General features: G+C 37.0%; 2 protein-coding genes across 3 annotated transcripts; one reads left to right on the top strand and one right to left on the bottom strand.

Moving 5' to 3' along the window:
- Positions 1 to 588: 588 nt before the first annotated feature.
- On the bottom strand, positions 589 to 26,982 carry LOC135683965 (uncharacterized). 2 transcript variants are annotated; one of them, XM_065199382.2, is made up of 11 exons: positions 26,781 to 26,980; positions 25,273 to 25,429; positions 24,295 to 24,467; positions 23,899 to 24,006; positions 12,993 to 13,086; positions 10,537 to 10,586; positions 9,557 to 9,724; positions 7,634 to 7,749; positions 4,433 to 4,607; positions 2,898 to 3,229; positions 589 to 1,611 (listed from the first exon to the last, which is right to left on the bottom strand). In XM_065199382.2, the coding sequence occupies exons 1-11, from the start codon at positions 26,874 to 26,876 to the stop codon at positions 1,431 to 1,433; spliced, it is 1,650 nt and encodes a 549-aa protein (XP_065055454.1). In that variant the 5' UTR covers positions 26,877 to 26,980; the 3' UTR covers positions 589 to 1,430. The 2 variants fall into 2 exon arrangements, with proteins under 2 accessions (XP_065055454.1, XP_088965600.1); XM_089109474.1 differs by lacking the exon at positions 23,899 to 24,006 and having other exon boundaries at positions 26,781 to 26,982.
- LOC135683967 (creatine kinase B-type) lies at positions 13,565 to 16,516 on the top strand. The gene is made up of 4 exons (XM_065199384.2): positions 13,565 to 14,014; positions 14,203 to 14,976; positions 15,142 to 15,267; positions 15,409 to 16,516. Exons 1-4 carry the CDS (start codon positions 13,775 to 13,777, stop codon positions 15,517 to 15,519), a joined length of 1,251 nt encoding a protein of 416 aa, XP_065055456.1. The 5' UTR covers positions 13,565 to 13,774; the 3' UTR covers positions 15,520 to 16,516.
- Positions 26,983 to 27,631: the final 649 nt, after the last annotated feature.

Below are 27,631 nucleotides of genomic sequence, written 5' to 3'. Positions count from 1 at the left end.
GATATTCCCCTTGAAACCCCATAGGATTTGAAGAAGATAAGAATACTTTAAGAACATTATTAGGCTCAAACCCAATTTTCTTAAGAATATCGAAGCTGGAAGAAATTTACAGTATTCTTAGAAAAGTAGTGTACTGGAATTTCGAAAATGCTACAAATGATACATTGTTTGTAATCTTAGCTACTATGTCATTAATACATTGAGATATTATCTGACACGGGCAATGTCTCAGCATTATATCAGAGTCAGTAATATCACGATATAAAATAATTTTAATAACGTTTTTCTTAAATTGAAAGGATAATCCGTTGAGATATCGTCGATTATGGAACCGCAATCTTTGTGAAAAAAAAAGTTTAAACGATAAGTTGATTTTAGAAGAATTTAAATTCTTCAAGACAGTAATTGACTAGAATAAATTATTATTTAAACTGTATGTTAGAATTTATTACCAAGCATGGGGATTAAGGAAAATTTAAAATTTTTAGAAAGAAAGAATGTCTAGACCGGATTTACACTTAAGAACAGCAGATGACGGAGCCAAAGAACACCCGTATAAGAAGATGACATGAAAAGGACGAAGACAAATAATTTTAAGACATTATATTTACGAATGTACAAACAGCATTGAATAATATAGAAAAATAAAGCAAGAAGCCTCTACTATGCATTAGCTTAAAATACACCGATTTATATTCTGTTACAATAAAACATGTACAACATTGTTTAAAATATGGTTTTTCCCTCGGGGAAGTTCAGAAACCCATGCACCAAAAATGTGGAAGATGAACCTCTACCATGGTGACGTAGCAATGAAGTATCTACGGAGGAGCGTCCCTTGGAAGGCATGAAACCAGCCTCGTAGCCAAGTCATTGGCAATTAGACTCTTTTTTATTTCTGCTTCTTTTTCAGTTTGCTTAAAACATTATCGTTATGCAAGCTCTTGGGCACTGCTGTAGTCATGACTTTTAGCTGCGGAACTGCTTCAACCCTAACATCTCAAAACTTTTGATAACTTTAATTATTCCCTTTAAATGGCTGTTTCAGGGCAATTTTGCAACTACATTGGAGTAGAAAACTCTCAATACAGTTAAAAAGAGGGTGAATTTTAAGATGCATTATTGGAAAGCGTACTTTGTCTTGTGTATAGCTGCAACTTTCTCTTGCTTTGAAATCTCACATCCTAACACATGTAAGACTAAAAAAGGGAGTGTCTTCTAAAGATACTTAGATATCAAGCACAATTGTGGAAGTGACCGAAAATCGGAAATCCCATTGCATCCAAGATACAAAATGTCTACGAATACCCCTTCTACATTTCTCAGCTCGTTATAAAAATATTCTCATTCATGTAAGGTATTGACAAAAATATAGCTATAAAGTACAGTCCAATTTAACTACAAAGCTACAAAAAGAATGGATACATCTATCACTGATACAGCTTTGAAGCAGATGGCGGCCTTGATGATGTCAGACTCACTTTGGGAGTGCGGTCAACGTTAAGAAGCTCTGGTGTTAATATTCTTCTTTCTCTTTCTTCTTTTGCTCTCGTTTTCAAAGCATCTTTCCTTTCTTCGAGGTGCTGTTCTACAGAACCCAAAACAAATTCGCTGAAATGTAACACAGAGCGCTCATTAGTGTCAGAACATTGCCATAGCTAGGTACAAGCCACAAGCAAACCAACCTGTTATTACGATGATCTTGAACAGCATTTTCATTTGTGTGAAAAAACACTGTTTTAAGTTGAAGCAGTATACCAACGAATGCAGTGGCGTAGCTTGAACTTCCAGATTAGGGGGAGGAGGGCATTGAAAATAATTTACCGACGAAGACAAAGCTTAAGAAAAGTTTAGTACCGATGATCTAAAGATTTTAGGGGCCAGTTGAAGAATTACCGGTTAAACTCGGGGATATCACAACCTTCTACACTCCTAGGCCCTCAGTCAGCTAAGTCCCTGACTGAATGTGATTATATTTTCCTGTAAAGGAAAATCATGATGGCAAACCTATGGTAATGACCAGATAGACAAAGCCTCAATTGGTAACACAAAATGTTTTAAATTCAACAGCTGGCCCAAGGACAACTTTCTATGTATAAATTGAAATAGATGAGATATCTCATTCCATAGATCATAATTACTTTATACTATTTGGTTTAAAAGGGTTATCTGTCATTTATACAATGCCACAGAAACTATGTAGAAACAAAGGTATGTAGCAAAATCCAATTAATCTTGATAAGATTGCTGTTACAGTTCAAAAGCGTTAGTAGAAATCTTCTGCGTCTAGTAATTAACTGTCTTAAACATTTGTCCATGTAACATTTTCATTTCTAGGAAATTTATATCCACGTATAGATCGGAAACACCGTGAAAGGAAGAAAGACGTCTGGATATAAATTTTCGGCTTACTCTCGGTCATTATTCAATGATTATACTCTGAAGAATGTCAGACGAAAAGTGCTTCAGTATGCAATGTTTCCGGTATTTCGTGCAATCTTCAAATTTTGCAGTACCAAAAACTTATGTAGTGTAATCGTTAGAAATTGGCACATTCTTTGTAAAAAACTCACCAGCACTCTTAAGGGTTTTAATCTAAGTAAGAATCCTGAGGGGCAACCCCTCATTCCCCTCTTTCGTATGCCTCCTTCCTTGCTCAACACATTTTTTGCGATTGACTCTACCCTTGATTAGAGTTATTTGTGAAAAACAAAAGTTTGGTTTAGTTGTAACAATGATAGAAGAATTGACTATGAGCAGGTCTACTCCTTCGGAAAAACATCTCAGTTTCCTCGCAGCTACCACGCGGTTAGTGTGGGTAAGAATCCGAAATGGCCATCATCTGAATAATTAGAAACATCCTAATTAACTTAAAAAGGATAAGATGGAGCGCAAACCTGTAATTAATCTCCCCATTTTTGTCCTTGTCGAGTTTTTCAACCAAATCCAACAATTCATCAGTTGTTAATGGGATCCCAGTCTCCTTCAATCCATTTGCGAATTCAGCGAGTGTCAGGCTCATGCTTTTGTCCTTGTCCATCATGCTGAAGAAATCGAACAAGCGCATCCTGTTGTTCTTTACGTAATCTTTTAAGACCTTCATCGGCTTTGGGCGTTGATCCGCCTTCCCGTGCGCCCCGCCAGCTCCTCCGTGTACCACTTTCAGCTTTGGGTGCAGGTCGGAAATCTCTCTTAACAAGCCGTAAAATTCGTCATTGATCTGGATACCCTGCAATTGTAAAATGTTTTTCGTTAAATGTTGACATACTATCACGCGATTAAACGGCATAGCAGCGTCCGAAGCCATCTGAATGATTTCAACAAGAAGAAAAAACAATTTCACACTTTAAAAATTATGGACAGCTTAAAGCCAAGGTTTCCCTTGCAGTAATAAACGCCCGTTGCCTTTTGATCGCTCCCCAGTCAATTACTATAAGAGCTCTGTCACTATCGAAGAAACGGCAAAAAGAGATTGGCAAAGGAGTGGTTTGAGAGAATGCACATGTAACATCGAGATTACCTGCAAGGGGGGTTGTTAGTAAACTTTGCAATGTATAGCAACAGTAGAAAATGCCAGCAAAGAATAAAATTTTACAAACAGCGCTTCTCAATTAAACCTAAGTTGATTTCTAAGGATATAATTTTGGAACAAACGTTCACTAATGAGCTGTGTTGAAGTGGATTGAGTAAATCATTGTTTGATGGTAATTTATGCGATAAAAGGGGGTTTATTTGATATTGATTAGGATTCTCTTTATTTGATGTTTAGTTGTTCCTACGAATCAACTAAGAGGGGCTAGCTTCTTCGTGCCAACTGAGGCACTCAATAATTTATCAAAGTTAGAGTTACTATCTTTGAGCTAAATTAAGATCTCGTTCATATACCTTGTCAATGCTGTTATTGGATTTCCTGTCATGAAACACCCATAGAAACTGGACAACAACTTCAATAATGCATCACAAACAGTCCCGCCGAGAGCTTTTCAGGGACCTGGAGCGGGCCCGTGATGACGTCATTAAGACTGTGATTTTCGTTATTGCTGTTATTAAGTGGGATTTTGCCGGAACTTTTTGGACCCCTCCCAGTGCAAGGCCTAGGGCAATCTGCCCTTCCTACCCCTGACTCGGCGGGCCCGATCACAAATGATGTCATTGTTAATTCTAACTGTGACTTTTCCATGTATTTTGACCCTGTGCAAGAGCATGAAGATTCAAACACATATTCTTACAAATGTTCTTAGCATGATTCTTGAAATTCAGTATTTTTACGAGTCACTTCAATTTGAAGCACGAAGACATTTTTTGATGATATTTAATTAAACCTGTGTGTTGGACTGAACTAAATGAACCATGATAAAAAAAGCACTGCTTGCAGCTATATACAACTTTTCCAGGGAGTGGGGGATATACAGAAAGGAAAGCAATGACAAACCGTTAATTCTATTTCAACGAGAGCGATATTTGAATTGTTCTTTATAGCCATAAGTATGAGATAGGCTCCTTGACTCTGCATGGGATTCTGTCCAATTCGCAATGTCTGAAGAGCTTCGTTCAAAATTAAACCCTTTGTCAGGTTTGCTGAGCCATCTTTGGTGATGCGATTGTTGCTGAAAACATAAAACAGGTTAATGTCATACGGCAGCAGCTAACTATTCTAAAGGCAAAGCTAAAGATCGATGATATAACGGTGTTTCTCTAAACTTGACTCGAGAAAGTAAAGACAGAAATAGTTTGTTGTGCATAAAAGGTGCTGCGTATTGGAAAACGTAGAAAACGTGAAAAAGGAACGACATGGAAACACTTTCTCACATTTTCCCATGCGAGTGGCGTCCTTTCTCAGCCAAATCAATTGAAAACTATTTCTACCTTATTAAAGACTATGCGACACTGATCAAGAAGCCTTTACAACTATAGACTCGCGTTTCGGCTTGGCTTATTATGATCTAGAACTGGATAAATATATTAAAGTTTTCGTTCAAAGTTCTCACCTTTTGTATGTCTTAAAATGCTTGCTTTCTTCAAAGCCATTTTCCTATTCGGTACCACCAAAATATCTACCTTATTCCTACCATAATTCTTACTCGTTTAGCGTCCCAAAATTTATAGGAATCGTCCGTCTTGGCTGATTAATGAGGCTGTCTTCTTGTGGAAAATTCGCTGGACAAAGTAAGAGCTAGCCTAGGGTTCTAATAAGTCAGTGGTACAGGAAAACTGGGTGGCGAGTTAAAACCTGGACCTGGGCTATCTGAGGGTTGAGAATACCATTCACGGCTGGCGAGTGTCGATTGAGCCGAAAATAAGCACGCAAAAACTAAAAAAAACATGAAAAAAGAAAAAGGTAAGAGAGGGGTAGGACAATAGTTTTGCACCCTTTTTGAAACGGTGGTGGGCAATAGGATGATTCACTTATCAGCAGACTTTAACTTCTTGGGAGGACGGGGGGGGGGGGTGGTGGTTCCTTATTAGTTTACCAAAGTTGATGTAGCATCAACATATGTTGGAAGGGCGTTTTCCACAGACAAAGGCCGGAGCTGCAATTTAGTGACCCAATGTCAAAAACCTTTTTGGGTGATGAAATTCTTTATATGCGAGCAGGGTATAGTGAACAAGGCCTTAGATTTTTAAAGAGAATTAAAATCTCACGTGTGCTTGTGAAGGCTTAATTTAAGGTAAAAAAGCACAACGCACTCAAACGTATAACTGTTGAAGGCACTATGATCTGCCACGCATTTAAGATGTTTAAACGTAAATAAACGACTTGAATCAAGTTTGTTGCGCTTTTATTTTCAGCCAAACGCAACACCCTTTGGTAGAAAGATAAAAAAGATAAAAAAACCTGTTGTTAATTTCTTCTCTGTCATATTTCTCGCCATCTGTTTTTAGGTTCGTTTCTTAGCGCTGATCGGAGCATTAGATTGTCGAATTTAGTCTGGACGAAGCAGCAACTTTGTTGAATTCTTATCATTATAAAATAACTTGCCATTGGAAAGAAAACGAACTTAAACATTTTGGGAAAAAAGACAATTTAGAATAGAACAGCCCAGAAGGATCACTTACAGATTGCAGTTAAAATAACAATACGGAAAGATGAATTTTTGACTGGGTCGTGTATATCTCAAGTGTAGAATAACTATTAGATAGAAAAATGACAACAGGTGTGGGCACTGATTTGAACATAAATTGCTTATAATTGCTTAACAACGCTTTTTTGTACTTTATATTCTCGTGAGATACTGCATCAAGCTGAATTAATCTCCTTCGTAGGAGCATCAAATATAAAGCACGCACATTCGCTAATTAGCACGTAAGGAAATTTGCTTGTTCGTGTGAGCATATCGGAGAGAGCCTTTAATAGTCACGCACAAAAATACGAGTGATCTTCCGCTGCAATTTGCAGCACTGATGAAATAAATAATTTACAAGGATATCAAGATATAAGATCTTATCGCGGGCTTGACCTTCGCATACATGGAGCGCTGTACACAGCCCTGTGCACTGATAACAGTTGAAATGATAACAACGGCGAGGTGAAACGCGAAAAGTCGAACAGATGGAAGTCAAAAGAAGCAGACAAATCACCGTTGACGCGCACTATTTATCGTTTGCCTCTTCGAATCTGAACTGTGAAAAGAGTAATTCATGTTCCTTGGGTCACTCCGTGTAGCTATGCTTTCAAATTACACTTGATATGTTCACGTGTTACTGGCTAGGTTTGATTTCGTTTTCAAACAAACCTCTGCCTGGTTATGACGTGAAAACTTGGAAGGAAGTTCGTTTTGGTATGTGACTAAGCACGACATGCTAAAAGTTCTTTTATGTTGATAGTCGTTTCTAAAATAAATCCCCGGCCTCGGATAAAAACCAACACAATGCGACCTTGCTTGAAGCTAAATAATTATAGCTATAAATGTACCAAGAGAGTTAAAGACGACTTAAAATGGGACACTTTTCTAATTAGTACCGAACCAAATTCTATCGCTTTAGGGATTTGTTCCAGTTTTGCTACTATGCTGCGTTGTACAAACAAATTTGTACTATTGACCTGTGCATACCAATCTTTTAATCATCTACGTTAGGCTTGTGCATCTAAGCAGTGATATAAGGTATTCCACAGTTTGTGACCATTGTAACAAATATTAAATAATTTATGTCATTAGCTTGCAATACATACAAAATCTTTAGGACATGATACCAAATAAATATAAAAATAGCTTTATTCATTTGATGTTGGATAAATAAACATGAAACAGGAAAATTTTTATTTCAAAGTCAAGCTATAAAACTAGGAGAACAGAAGAAAAATCCGGTATATGACTGTAAGAGGGGTTTCTGAAAATGTAGGAACATAGGGACATGTCTTAGAAAAAAATATATTTCCTTCGTGAGAATGAATTGGGACCCAACATTTGTCGCTCTCTTACTGAGGCAGGAAAATCAAATTGAGTTGACTGGTCAAAAATTCTTTAATCGTGAAGCTCGGTTCAGGGTTAGATTTTTAAACCTACGCTCATTTGAGTGACCTTGTTGGTAGGGTGTCTATGTTGTTCCAGGAGACCAAATCTATTTTTGTGCCAAGAGCCCCGAAACCTTAAATTCTGTTCCTGACTAGAGTACTTTAAAATTGTCAACAAACCTTAGATCCAATTCTAGAAGAGTACTATTTGTCTTCAAGGCTTCTCCCATCGCAAGTGCACCGTCATTACCAAAACCATTCCAGGCCAGATTTAAAACTTTTAAGGTATTGTTTTCCTGTAAATATGAGACCGAGAGCTATTAAATCCAAACGGAAAATTTCTTAGACATGAAACAGCAAAACTTTTAATGCCATATAATGACTTTTTCGCTGCCTTTCTTCGTGAAAAAATCATATTTTGACCATAAACCGCTTTTTTCTTTTAAATTTATATATGCTTCTCTTGAAATTTCACGGTAAAAATCAGCAACAAAAATCTATTCGGAAAATAAACATTGTTTTTTTGTCTCTCGATATTTTCTGTTTCACGCGTGAGACTGCATTTGACTACGTCAATACGAGAGACTGGTGCTTTTAGCCCCTACAAGAACGGATATCATAGACAGTTAAATTCTTTAAAGTTATTGCGCCTTTTAACAATGCGAAAATTCTCTTCATTCACAATCTTTGTACATTCTGACATGTTTGATTTAATCGTGAACTACGCTAAGCTGGAAAAACGTCATCAGGACACAGTCTCTGCAACTGTTGTCGAATAAAGCAATCTACGTGGTTCTCAAGGGCTTAAGACTTATTCGTGTAGTTCCCACTATAATTAGGCAAAATTTGGCAGTAATATCTAAGAACCAAAAATGTTGAAGTATTTGCGGAAACAAGACTTTTTAAAAAGTTGGCAAAAGTAAAAGATCGTAGAAAATATGTTTACGTGATTCAAAAGTAAGGACAAGTTCCCTGTATCAGGAACATAGCCATGTGAACAAAAACTTAGTATTTCACAAATGAAACATGTGCCACAACGTTAGACATGTATTTCGAAATATCATCAAGTATCTCAAATTTCTGCTGCTTTTTTCTGCAATCATTTTTGCTGCTTTTGGCATCCTATATTTACATTTTCTGCATTCCGGATCTCCGCTAAATGTGCCTCGAATATACATTTTTAATGCAACGTGTCAGAACTCTTTTATAGTCGAGCTTACAATATGGCTTTCAGATATTACAGACATTTTGAGTGGATAAAGTTTCTGTAACACGAAACTGGCTTAGCTGGGGGACAAGTGTGCTGGCTTAAAGCTACACTGCTCCCTGGCCTTTGTCTTAAGAAAGTTGGGGGACAAATAAATGAGATCTAAAATATGAGTTGATATCTGTATTGAATACTTTTAGATGATATATAAAGTGGTTTATTTTCTTCATATAAGCGACATTCAGTTATATTTCATTTTTACCTGTCACTGTTACCAAGAGATAAATGCATTACTTGATATTTGCTTGGACACAATTGAAATTGTTTTCTTGCAAAGCCAAAAAAATTCAGTTGAACCAATAAAAGAAACTTGCAACTAAATACCAGTGAATTGAGCTTTCGAAATTATCGAAAATCATTCTTTAAAATGTACCTGCAGATTCTACCTGGTTGCAGGGTTCACCTCAAAGCACAGGTCATGTACTTTGGAGGGCCTATTATAGGGCAAACCGTAAAAGGGGGAAAACTGAGCCGGTCATTTCGAAATAGCAGAATCCTTAATGTCAATGCCATTCTGAGAAATGTAAAAACATAAGGTATTAATTCTACACTAAAACTCTGAGCCCTTCAACCATAGAGGGAGTATAGCAGCATCCAACATGAATTAGGCAGTGCTTGCTCATCTATTATCTTTAGTAATCTGACCAGTATTTCAGAGTTTAGTACTCTTAAAAAACTATTGAGTATTCACTCAAGATGTCTCCACTTTCACATGTCATAAAAATCTTTTCAGCTCCGAAGTATTACCAGGTAGCTCCATTACTAGTATCAGCAGTATACATTTTGTGTGTAATACCTATCTGAAAACGTGTCAATAGTGCTAGGAAATACAATACCTTAAGAGAAAGGGCGATAGAAAATGCTCCTTTGTGTCGCAAATGATTCCAGCTTAGATCGAGTTTTTCTAGCCATTCGTTTGATGCAATCGCCGGGCCCAAATAAAGTCCAGCTTGTTCATCTAGCCAATTATGACTCAAATCCAGGGTTTTCAAAGACGTGTTCGTCTGAAAAAATAAATTACGATGTTCAAGAAATAGATATTGCCAGAAATAATATTTTTAGAAGAACTAAATTTTTTAAAAGTTGCTTGGCATAACTGAAAGAAATAAGCATGCCATAATCCGTACAAAAATTGCTGAAACACATAGAGAAGATTTCTACAGGGTTTTTTTTTTCTTTCCCAATTACGATGCTGCTGAATCTGAAGTTTTGAAATTGCACTTTAAGCATTAATATCTTTAATGAGGCAATCAAAAGTGAGTTTGTGAATAGCTCATGTCAGGGAATACGGTTTTAAAAGGCAGTTAAATCCTGGATTTGACAACTTTCGAACTTAAATATAGTGGTGCTATATCTACTTTTTGCAAGGATTTTATGAAAAATTCAACTTTAAATTGTAACTCTAATTATCATGTGATAAAATTATCATGAAATTCTAATTGAAAAGATACCGTTGCCTTTTACACCTCCTTAGACAATTGTTTGCTTTAAAGTTACTTAGATTCTTCGAAAGAATTCCTGTATTGACAGAATTTGAAAGATATCCTGTATCAACATTATTCATAGAAATTGTTGTTTAAAATTTGGTAACATAAACATGACGATTAAGGTAAAAAGGACAAATTGCTATGAAATTATCCAAAGAAGTCCAAGGACAGGATCCAGTGCCTAAAAACTGGGACAAAAGTGGCGACAAAAGTGTTCATATCCTATTAGATAAGGCACGTGATGGATACCTGAAAAATAGCTTTGACTTAGTAGGATCTGCTAACAAATTCGTCAGGATACTGAATATAAAAAGCGGTATGTTACTTACCGAAATGCCTTCTGCAATGATTGATGCAGCTTTTGCATCCAATTCATTTCCTAAATACAAATAATTAGATTGATTTATAAAGCAACATAAAATTAGCATGAAACAGCCGTTGCTTAAATATGCGATTTATTTATTGAGCAAGAATTTTTCTCCAGGTAAGTGAAGGACTTATAAAAAGGCTAAAGTATAAAATAAAAAAAAACCTTTACTTAGTTAGTAATAAGTGAATGATTGAGAAGCTTTCTAAAAAGCCTCTACATGTAAAAAATATGATGCTATAGAATACTGCGTAAAACAAGAATTAAATGTTATTTTGGGAATGCTTCTGCATAAAAAAATTCCAAGTTTCATATTGAAACAAAATGGCAGCAGTAAATTTATCAATCTCATGAAAAGGATGGGGATTGTTGGTCAAAAAATATCAAAATCCTGTTCCAATTTTGAAAATATTATAAATTTTGGAGATCAGGTATCCTTGTATGAGAGAAAATCCGAAAAAATTTAGTCGTAAAACATCTATATAAGTATATTATAAGATAATCCCAACGGGCTAAATTTCCTTTGGAATAAGGTAAGCTACAATTGTTACAACCACAGTATTTTTTAACAGAATTCAAATGATCTAGAACAAAAAGTATAAGAAAAATGTTGGTAAAAAGCTGCAACGCCTTACGGACAGATGTGCGAGTAAATAATATTATGGGTCTAATTTGCGATTAAGGGTTTGTTTATATTTCCTTCAAAAGTCATTGATCCACTAACGATAGATGTCACGTGCGGTGTATTGTTTATTCAGCCAATCAGGACTGGCCCTTTTGTTTTCAATGTAGAGACCGGAGTATATTGATCTGACGTCAGTGGGAAATGGCTGCTAGCCGTTTTTTCGACGGGAAAGAAAAATTTACAAAAGAAAACGACAATCATAGTATATTTTCGCTTTTGAGACAGATAATCGATTGTAAAAAGACAACATTACACTCTTTTTATAAGAACACAGAAGTTCGATTTGCCAAAAAAAGAACAAAAGAAGAATTTGGTCAGCCTCGGTAAAAAAAGTTAAGAAAACAATGGGTTTGAGAAGATATTATTAGCAAATCAACCGTGCTATATAAAATGTCATGAAAAACTCTTTTATTTAGTGGTCTCTAATAAACAATTTATAGCATGTAGTTGTAGAAAAATCAGTGTTGAAATAAAGACAATGTTAAGAACATCCGAGCCTCAAATTATCAACAACAGAAAAAGAAAACCGAGCTTCGACAAAAACCATCTGGTTTTGCATTATAAAGAGAATATAAGCTGGAGTATAAAAGCGCGAAAAGCTTAGAATATATTTGAGAAAGGAATTCAAATAGTTTTAGCTAATGCCGAGCAAAACAGAGCTTTATCTCAGTTGGTGGTAAGAAACTTTCTGCTTGTTCAACTTATATCAGTAACTTGGACTGGGATAAATTAATCTGTATCAGCACTTAAAGTGCACCGAAATTGTCGAAAATCTCATCAGAAATAATAAAATAAAAAATTGTTCTTCTACATTTTTAAGAAAAGAGGGTCCTCCAAAAAGGGCAATTTTAGAAAGATCAAATTTTATTTTGTCTTGGAGAATTTATCGAACGCACGGATTGGCCTAAAAATTTATATCGGCCTAAACAAAGTTAAATTTAAACTATTAAAGAGTTTCCTCGGTGCATAAAATCATTAAAATAAAGCAATAAGGTATTCAGGAGCAAAAAAGTACAAATCCAGTACAAATCTGCATCATTTGAAAAACTTTTCTCCACGATACAATTCACTTTTAACTTTGCTAATTTGATGAGACTTATGAAAAAGACTCTATCACAGGCAACAGGATTTGTCACAGACAACTGGAAAAAGACTTTCTTTTTCCCAAAAACTTTGGTTAGTTAGAAGCTGGTATTGCAGAACCTTGCTGGTTCAATGCTTTACTCGCAAAGATAGTGAAGTTCTAAAAAGAGTGAACATTGACAAGAATCTCTTTTCATTAAGATCGCTTGTGCTTGGTAAAATATGTAGAGAGATGTCACAACGGTTTTGATTGGCGTTTTTGATTAAGAAAATAATCGCGAAGACAGCAAATAAAACAGTTCAATCAAAAGTGGACTTCTTTAGCAAAAAGATTTCCGTCTCTTGTAAACATGAAAAACTCAACCCAGTTTTTCAAAATGTGCGCATGTCGACCTCCCTTGTAAACAAAGTACGAAAAATCTTTTCAACTAAGGCTAAGACAACCATATTTATTACAATGATACACAAAAAAGATTTCACAAAAAAGAGGACGGCCTTTTAACTAGGCAAACTATTTTCTATTGTAAAACGGAGAAACTCACTACTATAAAACATAAACTTTGCTAGGGGAAGCTGGTTGCTTTTCTGAATCTTATATTTCAAGAATGAAAACATTTGAGTCGTTTTTATTGACGAAAAATTTAACATACCTTGTAAAACTAGCTTCTTTAAATTATTTGTGTTGGTCAATACATCTGTAATTGCAGCAACACCCTCTAGGCCGATTTTATTTTCGGATAAATCCTAGAAACAAGCAAACATCTAAATTAACACCACAAATGAACCAGATTTACAAGGTAAACAAGGTTTAAAGAAAATATAATTCTATTTCGAGCAACATTCGAACGTTTTGATTGTATTTTTTTAACGAGTTACGCAGTATTTGGGCTTCAGTTCTTTAAAAATATTGATAAACAAAAATGTAGACTATTGGAAATTCATGAATAAATAAAACAATTCTAGTGTCTAGAGGGTTTGTGTTAAGTATGATTAACTCAATCAAGGCTGCCATTCTACACTTTTCGGCTAAAAATAGCAAAAAATCAATGCATATAGGGAAAACGATGCAGACAAACACTTTGCATTTTGTACAAAAGGATAATCGGATATTTTTAGGCCAATTCCATGGCGCGAAGGTGTTTTGGGTATTTGCTACCTTGTAGAGAAATTATACGTCAAAACAATCATACAAATCACGTGGTTTAAAGGTATTTGTGTAATTTTGGATTGCGCATTGCTTTCTGGTATTGAAAATCATATCACGTAACAATGGATGAAGGTAGACTACGTAAAATTGCTTGGCAGCGAAGTGGAGCCTATAAAAGGCGATGCATCGCCCAGGACGCTCACACTTGTTCAGAGTTCACTCTAGAGTTCAGACATATTTCAGAAGAAGGAAAACAAAATACAAGGCTCACTCAAGATCTGAAGAATGGCATCATTTTTCAAGTTCGTTAATCCACTGAAAGCTGTCGCCGCCACAGCCACCGCAGCGGTTGCCGCCGTTCTGGGATACTCCGCAACAACTGAGACTGCCGAAAGCAAATGGCAAACGATCAAAAAGGCATACACCAGGTATCCAGCCAAGTTGGACTTCCCTGACTTGAGCAAGCACAACAACTGCATGGCGACATACCTCACCGCCGACCTCTATGCAAAGCTCCGAGAAAAGGTACGAGCAATAATTTTCTTTATTTGTACCGCCAGTCGATAGCCCGGCGGCTTCCGAAATACGATGTTTAACGAGAATCGAGAGCGAGGCTGTGTAGCTGTTGCCTAGAGAATGTGCGATAACGGGGGTATGGACTTTATCTTGATTCAAATGATCACCGTTAGCATTAATGCTTATTTGTTTTACAGGTTACCCCGTCTGGGTTCACACTCGACCAAGCAATCCAGACTGGCGTTGATAACCCAGGTCATCCATTCATCCAGACCGTTGGTATTGTAGCTGGCGATGAAGAAAGCTATGAGGTCTTTGCTGACTTGATGGACCCTATCATCCAGGAACGCCATAATGGCTACAAAAAGACGGATATGCACAAGACCGACTTGGACTCGTCGAAGATCGATGGTGGTAAACTTGACGAGAAATATGTGATGTCGGTAAGATGTCGCACCGGCCGAAGCATTAGGGGGTATTCACTGCCACCACACTGCACAAGAGCCGAAAGACGAGAGGTAGAGCGCATCGTAACAAACGCTCTTGACAACCTGAAGGGGGAATTGAAGGGTAATTATTACCCCCTGAATGGTATGTCCGAGGAGGACCAGAATCGTCTTATTGAAGACCATTTCTTGTTCGACAAGCCGGTATCACCTTTGCTCACGTGCGCTGGCATGGCACGTGACTGGCCCGATGCCCGTGGTATCTGGCATAACAACAAGAAGAATTTCTTGGTATGGGTAAACGAGGAGGACCACACCCGTGTCATCTCTATGCAGAAGGGGGGTAACATGAAGGAAGTCTTTGACCGATTTTGCAATGGCCTTAAGTCTGTTGAAGACCAAATTGAGAATGTTGGCGAGGGTTTCATGTGGAACAAACACCTTGGGTACATCCTCACCTGCCCCTCTAACTTGGGCACTGGATTGAGAGCTGGCGTCCACATCAACTTGCCAAACCTTGCTAAGGTAAATAATCAGCCAATCAAGATATTAACAAATCATAATCAGCAAATCATAATCAACCTTGATTTCTTACTGGTTTTCACTGAATCATATTGAGTAATTTTGATAGATCAATTTTTGATAGATGATTGATGCATGATACTGATCACTGAATCATTTTCCTTTCAGCACAAGAAGTTTGATGGACTTCTTAAGCATTTGCGTCTCCAGAAAAGAGGGACAGGGGGTGTCGATACCGCAGCCGTTGGTGGGGTGTTTGACATCTCTAACCTTGATCGACTTGGTTTCTCAGAGGTAAGATGATTTATACTGTGATTATATGATGATAATGATTGTTTTTATGATTCGAGCAGAACATGTTTTTTCCATTCAACTGTTCAGCAAAAATGGAATTTACGATACAATCACTTAAGCGCCGACAACTTTGATTTGTAGGTTCAGCTTGTCCAGAAAGTTATTGATGGAGTAAACAAGCTCATCGAGGTTGAGAAACGTTTGGAGAAGGGGAAGGAGATCAAAGACCTCCTTCCAAGAAACCTCCAATAAGGAGGTACTACGGGCTCAGCTTCTTTAATAAAATTATTCAAAAAAAAAACAAAAAAAAATTAAAAATTTATAAAATCCAAAAAAAATTCAAAAATTAAAAAAAAACAAAAAATTTCAAAATATAAAAAACCCAAAAAAAATTCAAAATAAAAAACCCAAAAAAATTTAAAAAAGAAAACCCAAAAATACTAGAAGGATGCAAATTTGGAACATGTCAGTTATTTATTTTTCTTTTGACTTATTTATTGTTTAACTCTAAAAATACTAAGAGCAGTAGGCAAGTCACCAAAAGATCAGGTTTAGAAAAGCATGAAGGAAAGTGCCAGGCACTGAGACAGAGGCTGTTAAGATGGGGGCAACTGAAGTCACACTGTCTGCACTTTGAAGGGGGAGCTTCTGTGGTAGTTGACCCCCTTGTTATGTCTGGCCTCTTTGGTTGAGTATGATGGGGGCTCCCACTGAGGCTGGCCAAAGCAAGGGGGTTGGGTGCTACAGGAGCTATTTGAAAGGGCTTAATAATGCCAATAATAGAGTAGGAAGGCTAATAAGGTGGACAATTTTAGAGTCTTTATTATTTTATGATTAATTTCTACCCAACATTGCTGGCATGTGACAGGTATGTGTTACTTCTAGAACCTTAATCAATTTTTTCCAATTTATATGTGTTCTGTGTTGTGTCAAAATTCAAGGAATCTTAGAAGCTGAGCCCTTAAAAAATCCTGGCTGATGTAAATATGTAAACATGTGAATAGTACCAACTGTGTGAATATGTATGCTAAAAAAAATGTGTATAATATGTGTCTGTAAAAAAATGTCAACTCAAAATACAAAATGTCTCTTTATCATGCACTATCCTATCACTGTCTTAGAAACAATTTTAAACAGCCTTATTAACAGATTATATGGAGACTTGTGGCTTTAAGAACAGACAGATCAAACACCCTTAGAATATGTGACCATATTTCTCTATAGAAAGAAAGAGCCCATATTTCTCTCTAATTCTCCAAAAGACACACAGTATTGGCCCTGAGTAAAGTAAAACATCATGAGGCCTTTTCCCCTATGACAAAGTGATAAAACCCCCTACCAATATCCAATTCTCTAAAAAGCCAGCCACTGCAGGTCATTTGTAAAAGAAAGAGCCCATCTTTCTCTCTAATTCTCCAAAAGACCCACAGTATTGGCCCTGAGTAAAGTAAAACATCATGAGACCTTTTCCTTTATGACAAAGCGATATAACCCCCTACCAATATCCAATTCTCTAAAAAGCCATCCACTGCTGGTCATTTGTAAAAGAAAGAGCCATCTTTCTCTCTAATTCTCCAACATACCCACAGTATTGGCCCTGAGTAAAGTAAAACATCATGAGACCTTTTCCTTTATGACAAAGCAATATAACCCCCTACCAATATCCAATTCTCTAAAATACCATCCACTGCTGGTCATTTGTAAAAGAAAGAGCCCATCTTTCTCTCTAATTCTCCAACAGACCCACAGTATTGGCCCTGAGTAAAGTAAAACATCATGAGACCTTTTCCTTTATGACAAAGCAATATAACCCCCTACCAATATCCAATTCTCTAAAAAGCCAGCCACTGCTGGTCATTTGTAAAAGAAAGAGCCCATCTTTCTCTCTAATTCTCCAACAGACCCACAGTATTGGCCCTGAGTAAAGTAAAACATCACGAGACCTTTTCCTTTATGACAAAGCAATATAACCCCCTTCCAATATCCAATTCTCTAAAATACCATCCACTGCTGGTCATTTGTAAAAGAAAGAGCCCATCTTTCTCTCTAATTTTCCAAAAGACCCACAGTATTGGCCCTGAGTAAAGTAAAACATCATGAGACCTTTTCCTTTATGACAAAGCAATATAACCCCCTACAAATATCCAATTCTCTAAAATACCATCCACTGCTGGTCATTTGTAAAAGAAAGAGCCCATCTTTCTCTCTAATTCTCCAACAGACCCACAGTATTGGCCCTGAGTAAAGTAAAACATCACGAGACCTTTTCCTTTATGACAAAGCAATATAACCCCCTTCCAATATCCGATTCTCTAAAATACCATCCACTGCTGGTCATTTGTAAAAGAAAGAGCCATCTTTCTCTCTAATTTTCCAAAAGACCCACAGTATTGGCCCTGAGTAAAGTAAAATATCATGAGACCTTTTCCTTTATGACAAAGCAATATAACCCCCTACCAATATCCAATTCTCTAAAAAGCCATCCACCGCTGGTCATTTGTAAAAGAAAGAGCCATCTTTCTCTCTAATTCTCCAACAGACCCACAGTATTGGCCCTGAGTAAAGTAAAACATCACGAGACCTTTTCCTTTATGACAAAGCAATATAACCCCCTTCCAATATCCAATTCTCTAAAAAGCCATCCACTGCTGGTCATTTGTAAAAGAAAGAGCCCATCTTTCTCTCTAATTCTCCAACAGACCCACAGTATTGGCCCTGAGTAAAGTAAAACATCAAGAGACCTTTTCCTTTATGACAAAGCAATATAACCCCCTTCCAATATCCAATTCTCTAAAATACCATCCACTGCTGGTCATTTGTAAAAGAAAGAGCCATCTTTCTCTCTAATTCTCCAAAAGACCCACAGTATTGGCCCTGAGTAAAGTAAAACATCATGAGACCTTTTCCTTTATGACGAAGCGATATAACCCCCTACCAATATCCAATTCTCTAAAAAGCCATCCACTGCTGGTCATTTGTAAAAGAAAGAGCCATCTTTCTCTCTAATTCTCCAACAGACCCACAGTATTGGCCCTGAGTAAAGTAAAACATCACGAGACCTTTTCCTTTATGACAAAGCAATATAACCCCCTACCAATATCCAATTCTCTAAAAAGCCAGCCACTGCTGGTCATTTGTAAAAGAAAGAGCCCATCTTTCTCTCTAATTCTCCAACAGACCCACAGTATTGGCCCTGAGTAAAGTAAAACATCACAAGACCTTTTCCTTTATGACAAAGCAATATAACCCCCTTCCAATATCCAATTCTCTAAAAAGCCATCCACTGCTGGTCATTTGTAAAAGAAAGAGCCATCTTTCTCTCTAATTCTCCAAAAGACCCACAGTATTGGCCCTGAGTAAAGTAAAACATCATGAGACCTTTTCCTTTATGACATAGTGATAAAACCCCCTACCAATATCCAATTCTCTAAAAAGCCATCCACTGCTGGTCATTTGTAAAAGAAAGAGCCATCTTTCTCTCTAATTCTCCAAAAGACCCACAGTATTGGCCCTGAGTAATGTAAAACATCATGAGACCTTTTCCTTTATGACATAGTGATAAAACCCCCTACCAATATCCAATTCTCTAAAAAGCCAGCCGCTCCTGATCATTTGTAAAAGAAAGAGCCCATCTTTCTCTCTAATTCTCCAAAAGACCCACAGTATTGGCCCTGAGTAAAGTAAAATATCATGAGACCTTTTCCTTTATGACGAAGCGATATAACCCCCTACCAATATCCATTTCTCTAAAAAGCCAGCCACTGCTGGTCATTTGTAAAAGAAAGAGCCCATCTTTCTCTCTAATTCTCCAAAAGACCTACAGTATTGGCCCTGAGTGAAGTAAAACATCATGAGACCTTTTCCTTTATGACAAAGCAATATAACCCCCTACCAATATCCAATTCTCTAAAAAGCCAGCCACTGCTGGTCATTTGTAAAAGAAAGAGCCCATCTTTCTCTCTAATTCTCCAACAGACCCACAGTATTGGCCCTGAGTAAAGTAAAACATCACGAGACCTTTTCCTTTATGACAAAGCAATATAACCCCCTTCCAATATCCAATTCTCTAAAATACCATCCACTGCTGGTCATTTGTAAAAGAAAGAGCCATCTTTCTCTCTAATTCTCCAACAGACCCACAGTATTGGCCCTGAGTAAAGTAAAATATCATGAGACCTTTTCCTTTATGACAAAGCAATATAACCCCCTACCAATATCCAATTCTCTAAAAAGCCATCCACTGCTGGTCATTTGTAAAAGAAAGAGCCCATCTTTCTCTCTAATTCTCCAACAGACCCACAGTATTGGCCCTGAGTAAAGTAAAACATCACGAGACCTTTTCCTTTATGACAAAGCAATATAACCCCCTTCCAATATCCAATTCTCTAAAAAGCCATCCACTGCAGGTCATTTGTAAAAGAAAGAGCCCATCTTTCTCTCTAATTCTCCAACAGACCCACAGTATTGGCCCTGAGTAAAGTAAAACATCATGAGACCTTTTCCTTTATGACAAAGCAATATAACCCCCTACCAATATCCAATTCTCTAAAATACCATCCACTGCTGGTCATTTGTAAAAGAAAGAGCCCATCTTTCTCTCTAATTCTCCAACAGACCCACAGTATTGGCCCTGAGTAAAGTAAAACATCATGAGACCTTTTCCTTTATGACAAAGCAATATAACCCCCTACCAATATCCAATTCTCTAAAAAGCCAGCCACTGCTGGTCATTTGTAAAAGAAAGAGCCCATCTTTCTCTCTAATTCTCCAACAGACCCACAGTATTGGCCCTGAGTAAAGTAAAACATCACGAGACCTTTTCCTTTATGACAAAGCAATATAACCCCCTTCCAATATCCAATTCTCTAAAATACCATCCACTGCTGGTCATTTGTAAAAGAAAGAGCCATCTTTCTCTCTAATTTTCCAAAAGACCCACAGTATTGGCCCTGAGTAAAGTAAAACATCATGAGACCTTTTCCTTTATGACAAAGCGATATAACCCCCTACCAATATCCAATTCTCTAAAAAGCCATCCACTGCTGGTCATTTGTAAAAGAAAGAGCCATCTTTCTCTCTAATTCTCCAACATACCCACAGTATTGGCCCTGAGTAAAGTAAAACATCATGAGACCTTTTCCTTTATGACAAAGCAATATAACCCCCTACAAATATCCAATTCTCTAAAATACCATCCACTGCTGGTCATTTGTAAAAGAAAGAGCCCATCTTTCTCTCTAATTCTCCAACAGACCCACAGTATTGGCCCGGAGTAAAGTAAAACATCATGAGACCTTTTCCTTTATGACAAAGCAATATAACCCCCTACCAATATCCAATTCTCTAAAAAGCCAGCCACTGCTGGTCATTTGTAAAAGAAAGAGCCCATCTTTCTCTCTAATTCTCCAACAGACCCACAGTATTGGCCCTGAGTAAAGTAAAACATCACGAGACCTTTTCCTTTATGACAAAGCAATATAACCCCCTTCCAATATCCGATTCTCTAAAATACCATCCACTGCTGGTCATTTGTAAAAGAAAGAGCCATCTTTCTCTCTAATTTTCCAAAAGACCCACAGTATTGGCCCTGAGTAAAGTAAAATATCATGAGACCTTTTCCTTTATGACAAAGCAATATAACCCCCTACCAATATCCAATTCTCTAAAAAGCCATCCACCGCTGGTCATTTGTAAAAGAAAGAGCCATCTTTCTCTCTAATTCTCCAACAGACCCACAGTATTGGCCCTGAGTAAAGTAAAACATCACGAGACCTTTTCCTTTATGACAAAGCAATATAACCCCCTTCCAATATCCAATTCTCTAAAAAGCCATCCACTGCTGGTCATTTGTAAAAGAAAGAGCCCATCTTTCTCTCTAATTCTCCAACAGACCCACAGTATTGGCCCTGAGTAAAGTAAAACATCATGAGACCTTTTCCTTTATGACAAAGCAATATAACCCCCTTCCAATATCCAATTCTCTAAAAAGCCAGCCACTGCTGGTCATTTGTAAAAGAAAGAGCCCATCTTTCTCTCTAATTCTCCAACAGACCCACAGTATTGGCCCTGAGTAAAGTAAAACATCAAGAGACCTTTTCCTTTATGACAAAGCAATATAACCCCCTTCCAATATCCAATTCTCTAAAATACCATCCACTGCTGGTCATTTGTAAAAGAAAGAGCCATCTTTCTCTCTAATTCTCCAAAAGACCCACAGTATTGGCCCTGAGTAAAGTAAAACATCATGAGACCTTTTCCTTCATGACAAAGCAATATAACCCCCTTCCAATATCCAATTCTCTAAAAAGCCATCCACTGCTGGTCATTTGTAAAAGAAAGAGCCATCTTTCTCTCTAATTCTCCAAAAGACCCACAGTATTGGCCCTGAGTAAAGTAAAATATCATGAGACCTTTTCCTTTATGACGAAGCGATATAACCCCCTACCAATATCCAATTCTCTAAAAAGCCATCCACTGCTGGTCATTTGTAAAAGAAAGAGCCATCTTTCTCTCTAATTCTCCAACAGACCCACAGTATTGGCCCTGAGTAAAGTAAAACATCATGAGACCTTTTCCTTTATGACAAAGCAATATAACCCCCTACCAATATCCAATTCTCTAAAAAGCCAGCCACTGCTGGTCATTTGTAAAAGAAAGAGCCCATCTTTCTCTCTAATTCTCCAACAGACCCACAGTATTGGCCCTGAGTAAAGTAAAACATCACAAGACCTTTTCCTTTATGACAAAGCAATATAACCCCCTTCCAATATCCAATTCTCTAAAAAGCCATCCACTGCTGGTCATTTGTAAAAGAAAGAGCCATCTTTCTCTCTAATTCTCCAAAAGACCCACAGTATTGGCCCTGAGTAAAGTAAAACATCATGAGACCTTTTCCTTTATGACATAGTGATAAAACCCCCTACCAATATCCAATTCTCTAAAAAGCCATCCACTGCTGGTCATTTGTAAAAGAAAGAGCCATCTTTCTCTCTAATTCTCCAAAAGACCCACAGTATTGGCCCTGAGTAATGTAAAACATCATGAGACCTTTTCCTTTATGACGAAGCGATATAACCCCCTACCAATATCCATTTCTCTAAAAAGCCAGCCACTGCTGGTCATTTGTAAAAGAAAGAGCCCATCTTTCTCTCTAATTCTCCAAAAGACCTACAGTATTGGCCCTGAGTGAAGTAAAACATCATGAGACCTTTTCCTTTATGACAAAGCGATATAACCCCCTACCAATATCCAATTCTCTAAAAAGCCATCCACTGCTGGTCATTTGTAAAAGAAAGAGCCCATCTTTCTCTCTAATTCTCCAAAAGACCCACAGTATTGGCCCTGAGTAAAGTAAAACATCATGAGACCTTTTCCTTTATGACAAAGCGATAAAACCCCCTACCATATCCAATTCTCTAAAAAGCCATTTGTAAAAGAAAGAGCCCATCTTTCTCTCTAATTCTCCAAAAAACCCACAGTATTGGCCCTGAGTAAAGTAAAACATCATGAGACCTTTCCCTTTATGACAAAGCGATATAACCCCCTACCAATATCCAATTCTCTAAAAAGCCAGCCACTGCTGGTCATTTGTAAAAGAAAGAGCCCATATTTCTCTCTAATTCTCCAAAAGACCCACAGTATTGGCCCTGAGTAAAGTAAAACATCATGATGAGAGAGAGATAAACCCCTAGAGCAATACCTTACTGCTAGTCCTATATAAAAGGATAGAGCCCATCTCTTTCACTCATTTCAAAATCGACCCAAAGATTTGACTCTGAGTAAAGTAGAATATCAGAAGATACTTTTTTAATGACAGAAGGAAAAAAATCCCTATGACTATTCAGTTCTCTAAGAAAGCATCTACTGCTACTCCTGAAGTAAGAGGAAGAACCCATTTTTCTCTCTAATTCTCAAATAGACCCTCAGTTTTGAGCCTGATTAAAATTTAATATCTCAAGACCTTTTTTTTATGACAGAGGGAAAAAGCCCTTCAACAATAGCCAGATTTCTAAAAATTCAGCAACTACTAGTCCTAAGCAAAAGGACGGGATCCATATTTCTCTCTATTTATCCAATAGACCCACAGTTTTGGCCCTGGCTTTGTCTTATGATTAAGAGACCAAACACACTAGCAGTACCAAATTCTCTAGGAAGACTCCTGCTTCTGGTTATATATAAAAAGAGAGGAAGGCAGGCCTAATCTCTTCTCTAATTCTCAAACAAACCTAGGCTTGATTCCTTAAGTGTAGAAACCTCATAAGAGACAATGAACTCCAGCAGTATGTAATTTTCCAAAAATGCTGGCTGTTGGTTCTGAATAAAAAGAGACAGAGAGGTTTATTGCTTTTACTGACTCTCCCACGCCCTGATTTGTGGCACTAAGTTTCTATTAGGCTCCTTATGAGAGGAATGCAAATCCTAGAAAACCATTTTTGTTATCAAATTATCAAATAAATGCCTTACATCTCTTCAATTATCTTGTAAAGCCCTTGTGCTAATCTCTAGAAGGTCAGAGACACTAAGCACTCATTCCTTCTATCACTGCCCTGTAATCAGTATTAAGTATTTTTATAAAACATTTCATTTTCACAAACAGACAACATAAATAATAGTTAAAATCAATGTACTCACTAGATCTGTGACATAACAGTTTTCTTTTAACATGTCACAAATGTGGCTAACACCTCCTGGTCCAAGAGAATTGTCTGACAAATTGAGGTTTAGGACGAATGTGTTTGTCTAGAAAAGGGAGAATTAAGAGTGTGGTAAAGATCATGGTAACAGTTTTTTTCATTTGATGTAACCTTATACCAATGTACCTTATAAAAAGATTATATTTTAGGCATTGTTGATTTGAATTAGTAACAGCAAGGCTAATTTAGAAATGTGCATGACTGTGTAAAATGGTTATCTTTACATGGAGATGATGGGAGAAGATGATGGGATTGTTCAGGCAAGAGAGTTGATGGGAGTGGTGGTCCATTCTTGTGAGCTATTTCTTAGAAAAAGGTCTGCAACCATACTCACTACTAGGGCAACTGCCATTGCTCTTGCTCCCTTAACGCCTAAACCATGATGCTGCATATCTAACTTAGATTCTTTCATGTGACGTAGGTAATATGAGGCAGGTATGACTCCACAATCATGGCAAGCCGAAATATAGGTTGCCCTGCCAGATGCATCATATTTATCTCTGCCTCCTGAAAGAATAAGCAAATTGAGATCAAAGCTATTTACTTCACTAGAAAAAAGTCAAATTAGCAAAAAATACAACCCCTACCAAAAATAGATGGAAGATCAGTATACCCAAGCTTAAAAGGTGACAACCCTAGAATATAACTACCTCACTAAGTTCTGAATGATGTTGCTAAATCCTCTCCCTTCCCCAGTACAATTTTGATTCCTTCATTTGAAGTTTTTTTAGGTCCAGTCCTACCTAGTAAGATTTTCACTTAAAATAATGCAATATTGTTGCTAAGCAACATTTGTAAATGGGGAGGGGAGAAAAAAAACTAAGAAAATTTTGTGTAGATGTTTCAATAACATCTTAGGCAAAGATTGAACTTAGAAAATTTGAAGAGATAATAACCAATGTGGTAAGTCTCAATCTACTATCCAAAAGACATTACTTATTCTGATTTAAGTCTTTTGTGCAAACTTCTGCAAACAAGAAGATATGACATTACATCTACAGATCCAGTAGCCATTGAGGATTTGTTGATATGTAAGGTAGGGAGGCCCAAAAGACTAGAAGCTGTTATAAGACACAAAAAGATGGAAATCAGGAACATGTAAGAATCTTGGTAATTGTACTCCCAAAGTTTTTGCAAGTGACATTTCTGGAAGAGTAAGGTCCTCCCTTTAGGATGATGTCTTCTTGTGACAGTGCTCTTTTGGCTGAAACTCATTAGTGATAGGTAAACATGATTAGTGCCATTCCAAAAGTTGTTCCCTCTAAAGTGATTTAGGCTTCTTTCAGTACTGAATGAAAGTCCTCAAAACTACCTTCATCTTCAAGATCTGTATCCCATTCCTCTTCCTCTGCATCATTTAAATTACTTTTCTTTAGCCCTTCAAGATCTAATTCAATGTCACTTTCTTCTGATAAAAAACCATCTTCATCTTCCCCAGAATGATCTCTCAAATTTCCTGTTGGAATTCCCTATAAGTTTAAGATAATAGAATAATATAAAGGTATGCATTTCAGGGTCCAGATTACTTGGGGAGAGGCCAGGGGGCTATGGCTCTCACTTTATTTGCTTAATAAAAGATACAAACTAGCCACAAAATTTATAAAGATAAACCTGTATTTTATAAGACATACATCGTACTAGCCAAAATCTACAAATAAATTAGCACAAGCAAATACTTTTGTCACAACATTGACTCGAGAGCAGAATTACAATGTCTTTGCTTTGTTTACCCCATGCTTGGAATTGGTGGCCTGAGCCCTGCATGTCTTTCATAAAACACCTGAATCAATTTGTAGTAGATTTATTTGGCATGAGCTTTAAAATTCATTGCTGCATGTACTCTATACAAAAGTATCCAATTACACCCCATGTCTTTAAATACCTGTCACCACATGCCAAAATAAAGTAGAAGACCAAATAAAAACCAAATTAAAGAGAAGAAATTGATAAAAGAAGCAGCTGCTGGAGTTACTGTAATTGTCTGCAACTATTACAGTAATTTTGTCTCTTTTCTGCTTTTCTTAAGATTTGTGATCTAAACATAACTATAAAAAGCTTGAAAACTATAAAAATATATCATAGGTACAAGAACCTATATAGCATGACAAAATCCAGCACCATAGGTGCTTAATTTTGCATATGGGTGGTATTGGGCACAAGGTAACTGTTACATGGTTACTGGTTTATAGTTTTATTTATTGTCCCTTGCTCTTTTTATGTTAATGAAAAAATGATTTTTGACAGTAAATGTAATTCATCAAAAGAGCAATATAAAATCTCGAAGCATCTAATTAATATTTTCTAATTAAGCGGCTAACTGTAGTTATTATTATTATTATCATTATAATGACAATTTGATTGATAGTTTTTGGCTATAGAAGTGTAAGCTTACATATTAAATACATGTCGGACATATTAAACGTCACCATGACCAAAGCAAGACAGACCTTTCCCCGCGCTAGGGTTTTTTAGATCATCGAGAACTGTCAGTGAAAAACCTATATTATACTTAGGATCTTTGCAATGAATACATTATATTACAACTGAATTACATATATGTAATGTATACATTCATTCTGTGAAGGGTCAAATTTCATTCACAGATGACAGAGTACCTAAAAAATTTGATTTATTTTGAACATTCATCTCACCAAATTCTTAGAAATCTATCAAGAGAATATTGGTTGACTTGCAAAATATGGTTTTGAAGAATGAAACATGCATATTTTTGCGACGTGTAGGTGTAGTAGGAGAGTTAGTTAAGTTACTTAAGGAGTAGGCCTAAATCAAAACAAACAGTATGGCGAATTATGGCATTACCTGGACTTTCGGTCTTAATGAATTGCGTTTAAAGCCAGAACCATTAACATCAAGCTGGCCTGGATTTCTGACTGGTGTTGAAATCCTCACAGACATCCTCCTTTCCCTCGATCAAATGTTTGTAGCCATTGCTCAACTTACGCCTCCCTTTGAAATTTTCATTGCTCTTTTTAGTTCTACCGCCGTGTGGCTTCCTTTTGTCGCAATTATTGTCGCAACATGCACTTTGCGAGAAATATTGAGCGATGATTGGTCACATCAATTTATCTACGACATGCCGTAATCCGTCACTATGGTAAATAATCGTAAAACATTCAAAGGTCAAACTTGTATTTTGAAGAGGAGACTAGAAGCACGACTTGGCAACTGTAAGCACAAAGAAAATATGAATCCTGCAAAACAATCGTAATCGTAGGATGAATTCGCATTAAGATGCGTTTATCATCATTTGTGTCGTGTTGGAAGGGGAAGAAGAGTTAACTGATGATTTTCTTGGTTTTGCAAGAAGAAATCTAAATATATAGAGGGGCTGTAGCACTAGATCAGAATCATACAACAGCCACCAGCCAGGGCAGAGCTTATTCTAAGGAAAATTTCCAGCTCCAAAAATTATCTAAGCATTTCTTGGCGCTATTCACCCCTTTTTTTAAAGACAGGCTTCTTTCAGAGCAAATGCATATCAACCCACTAAATATTTTTATAGTAGTAGATGAACTTGTGACAGGAAATAGCAGCGCCGCCAAGAGGTATTGGAGGCTGCAGTGCAAAAGCAGAAGTGGAAATTTTTTGCAACCATGCCTTTGAAATTAGCTTGAAATACATTTCAGGATGCTGCTTGCAGTCATTTTCTA

Source organism: Rhopilema esculentum, chromosome 7, assembly GCF_057945365.1.
Source record: "Rhopilema esculentum isolate cy_ngs chromosome 7, ASM5794536v1, whole genome shotgun sequence".
NCBI classification, from domain to species: domain Eukaryota; kingdom Metazoa; phylum Cnidaria; class Scyphozoa; order Rhizostomeae; family Rhizostomatidae; genus Rhopilema; species Rhopilema esculentum.
This window is presented reverse-complemented; position numbering and strand designations above follow the sequence as displayed.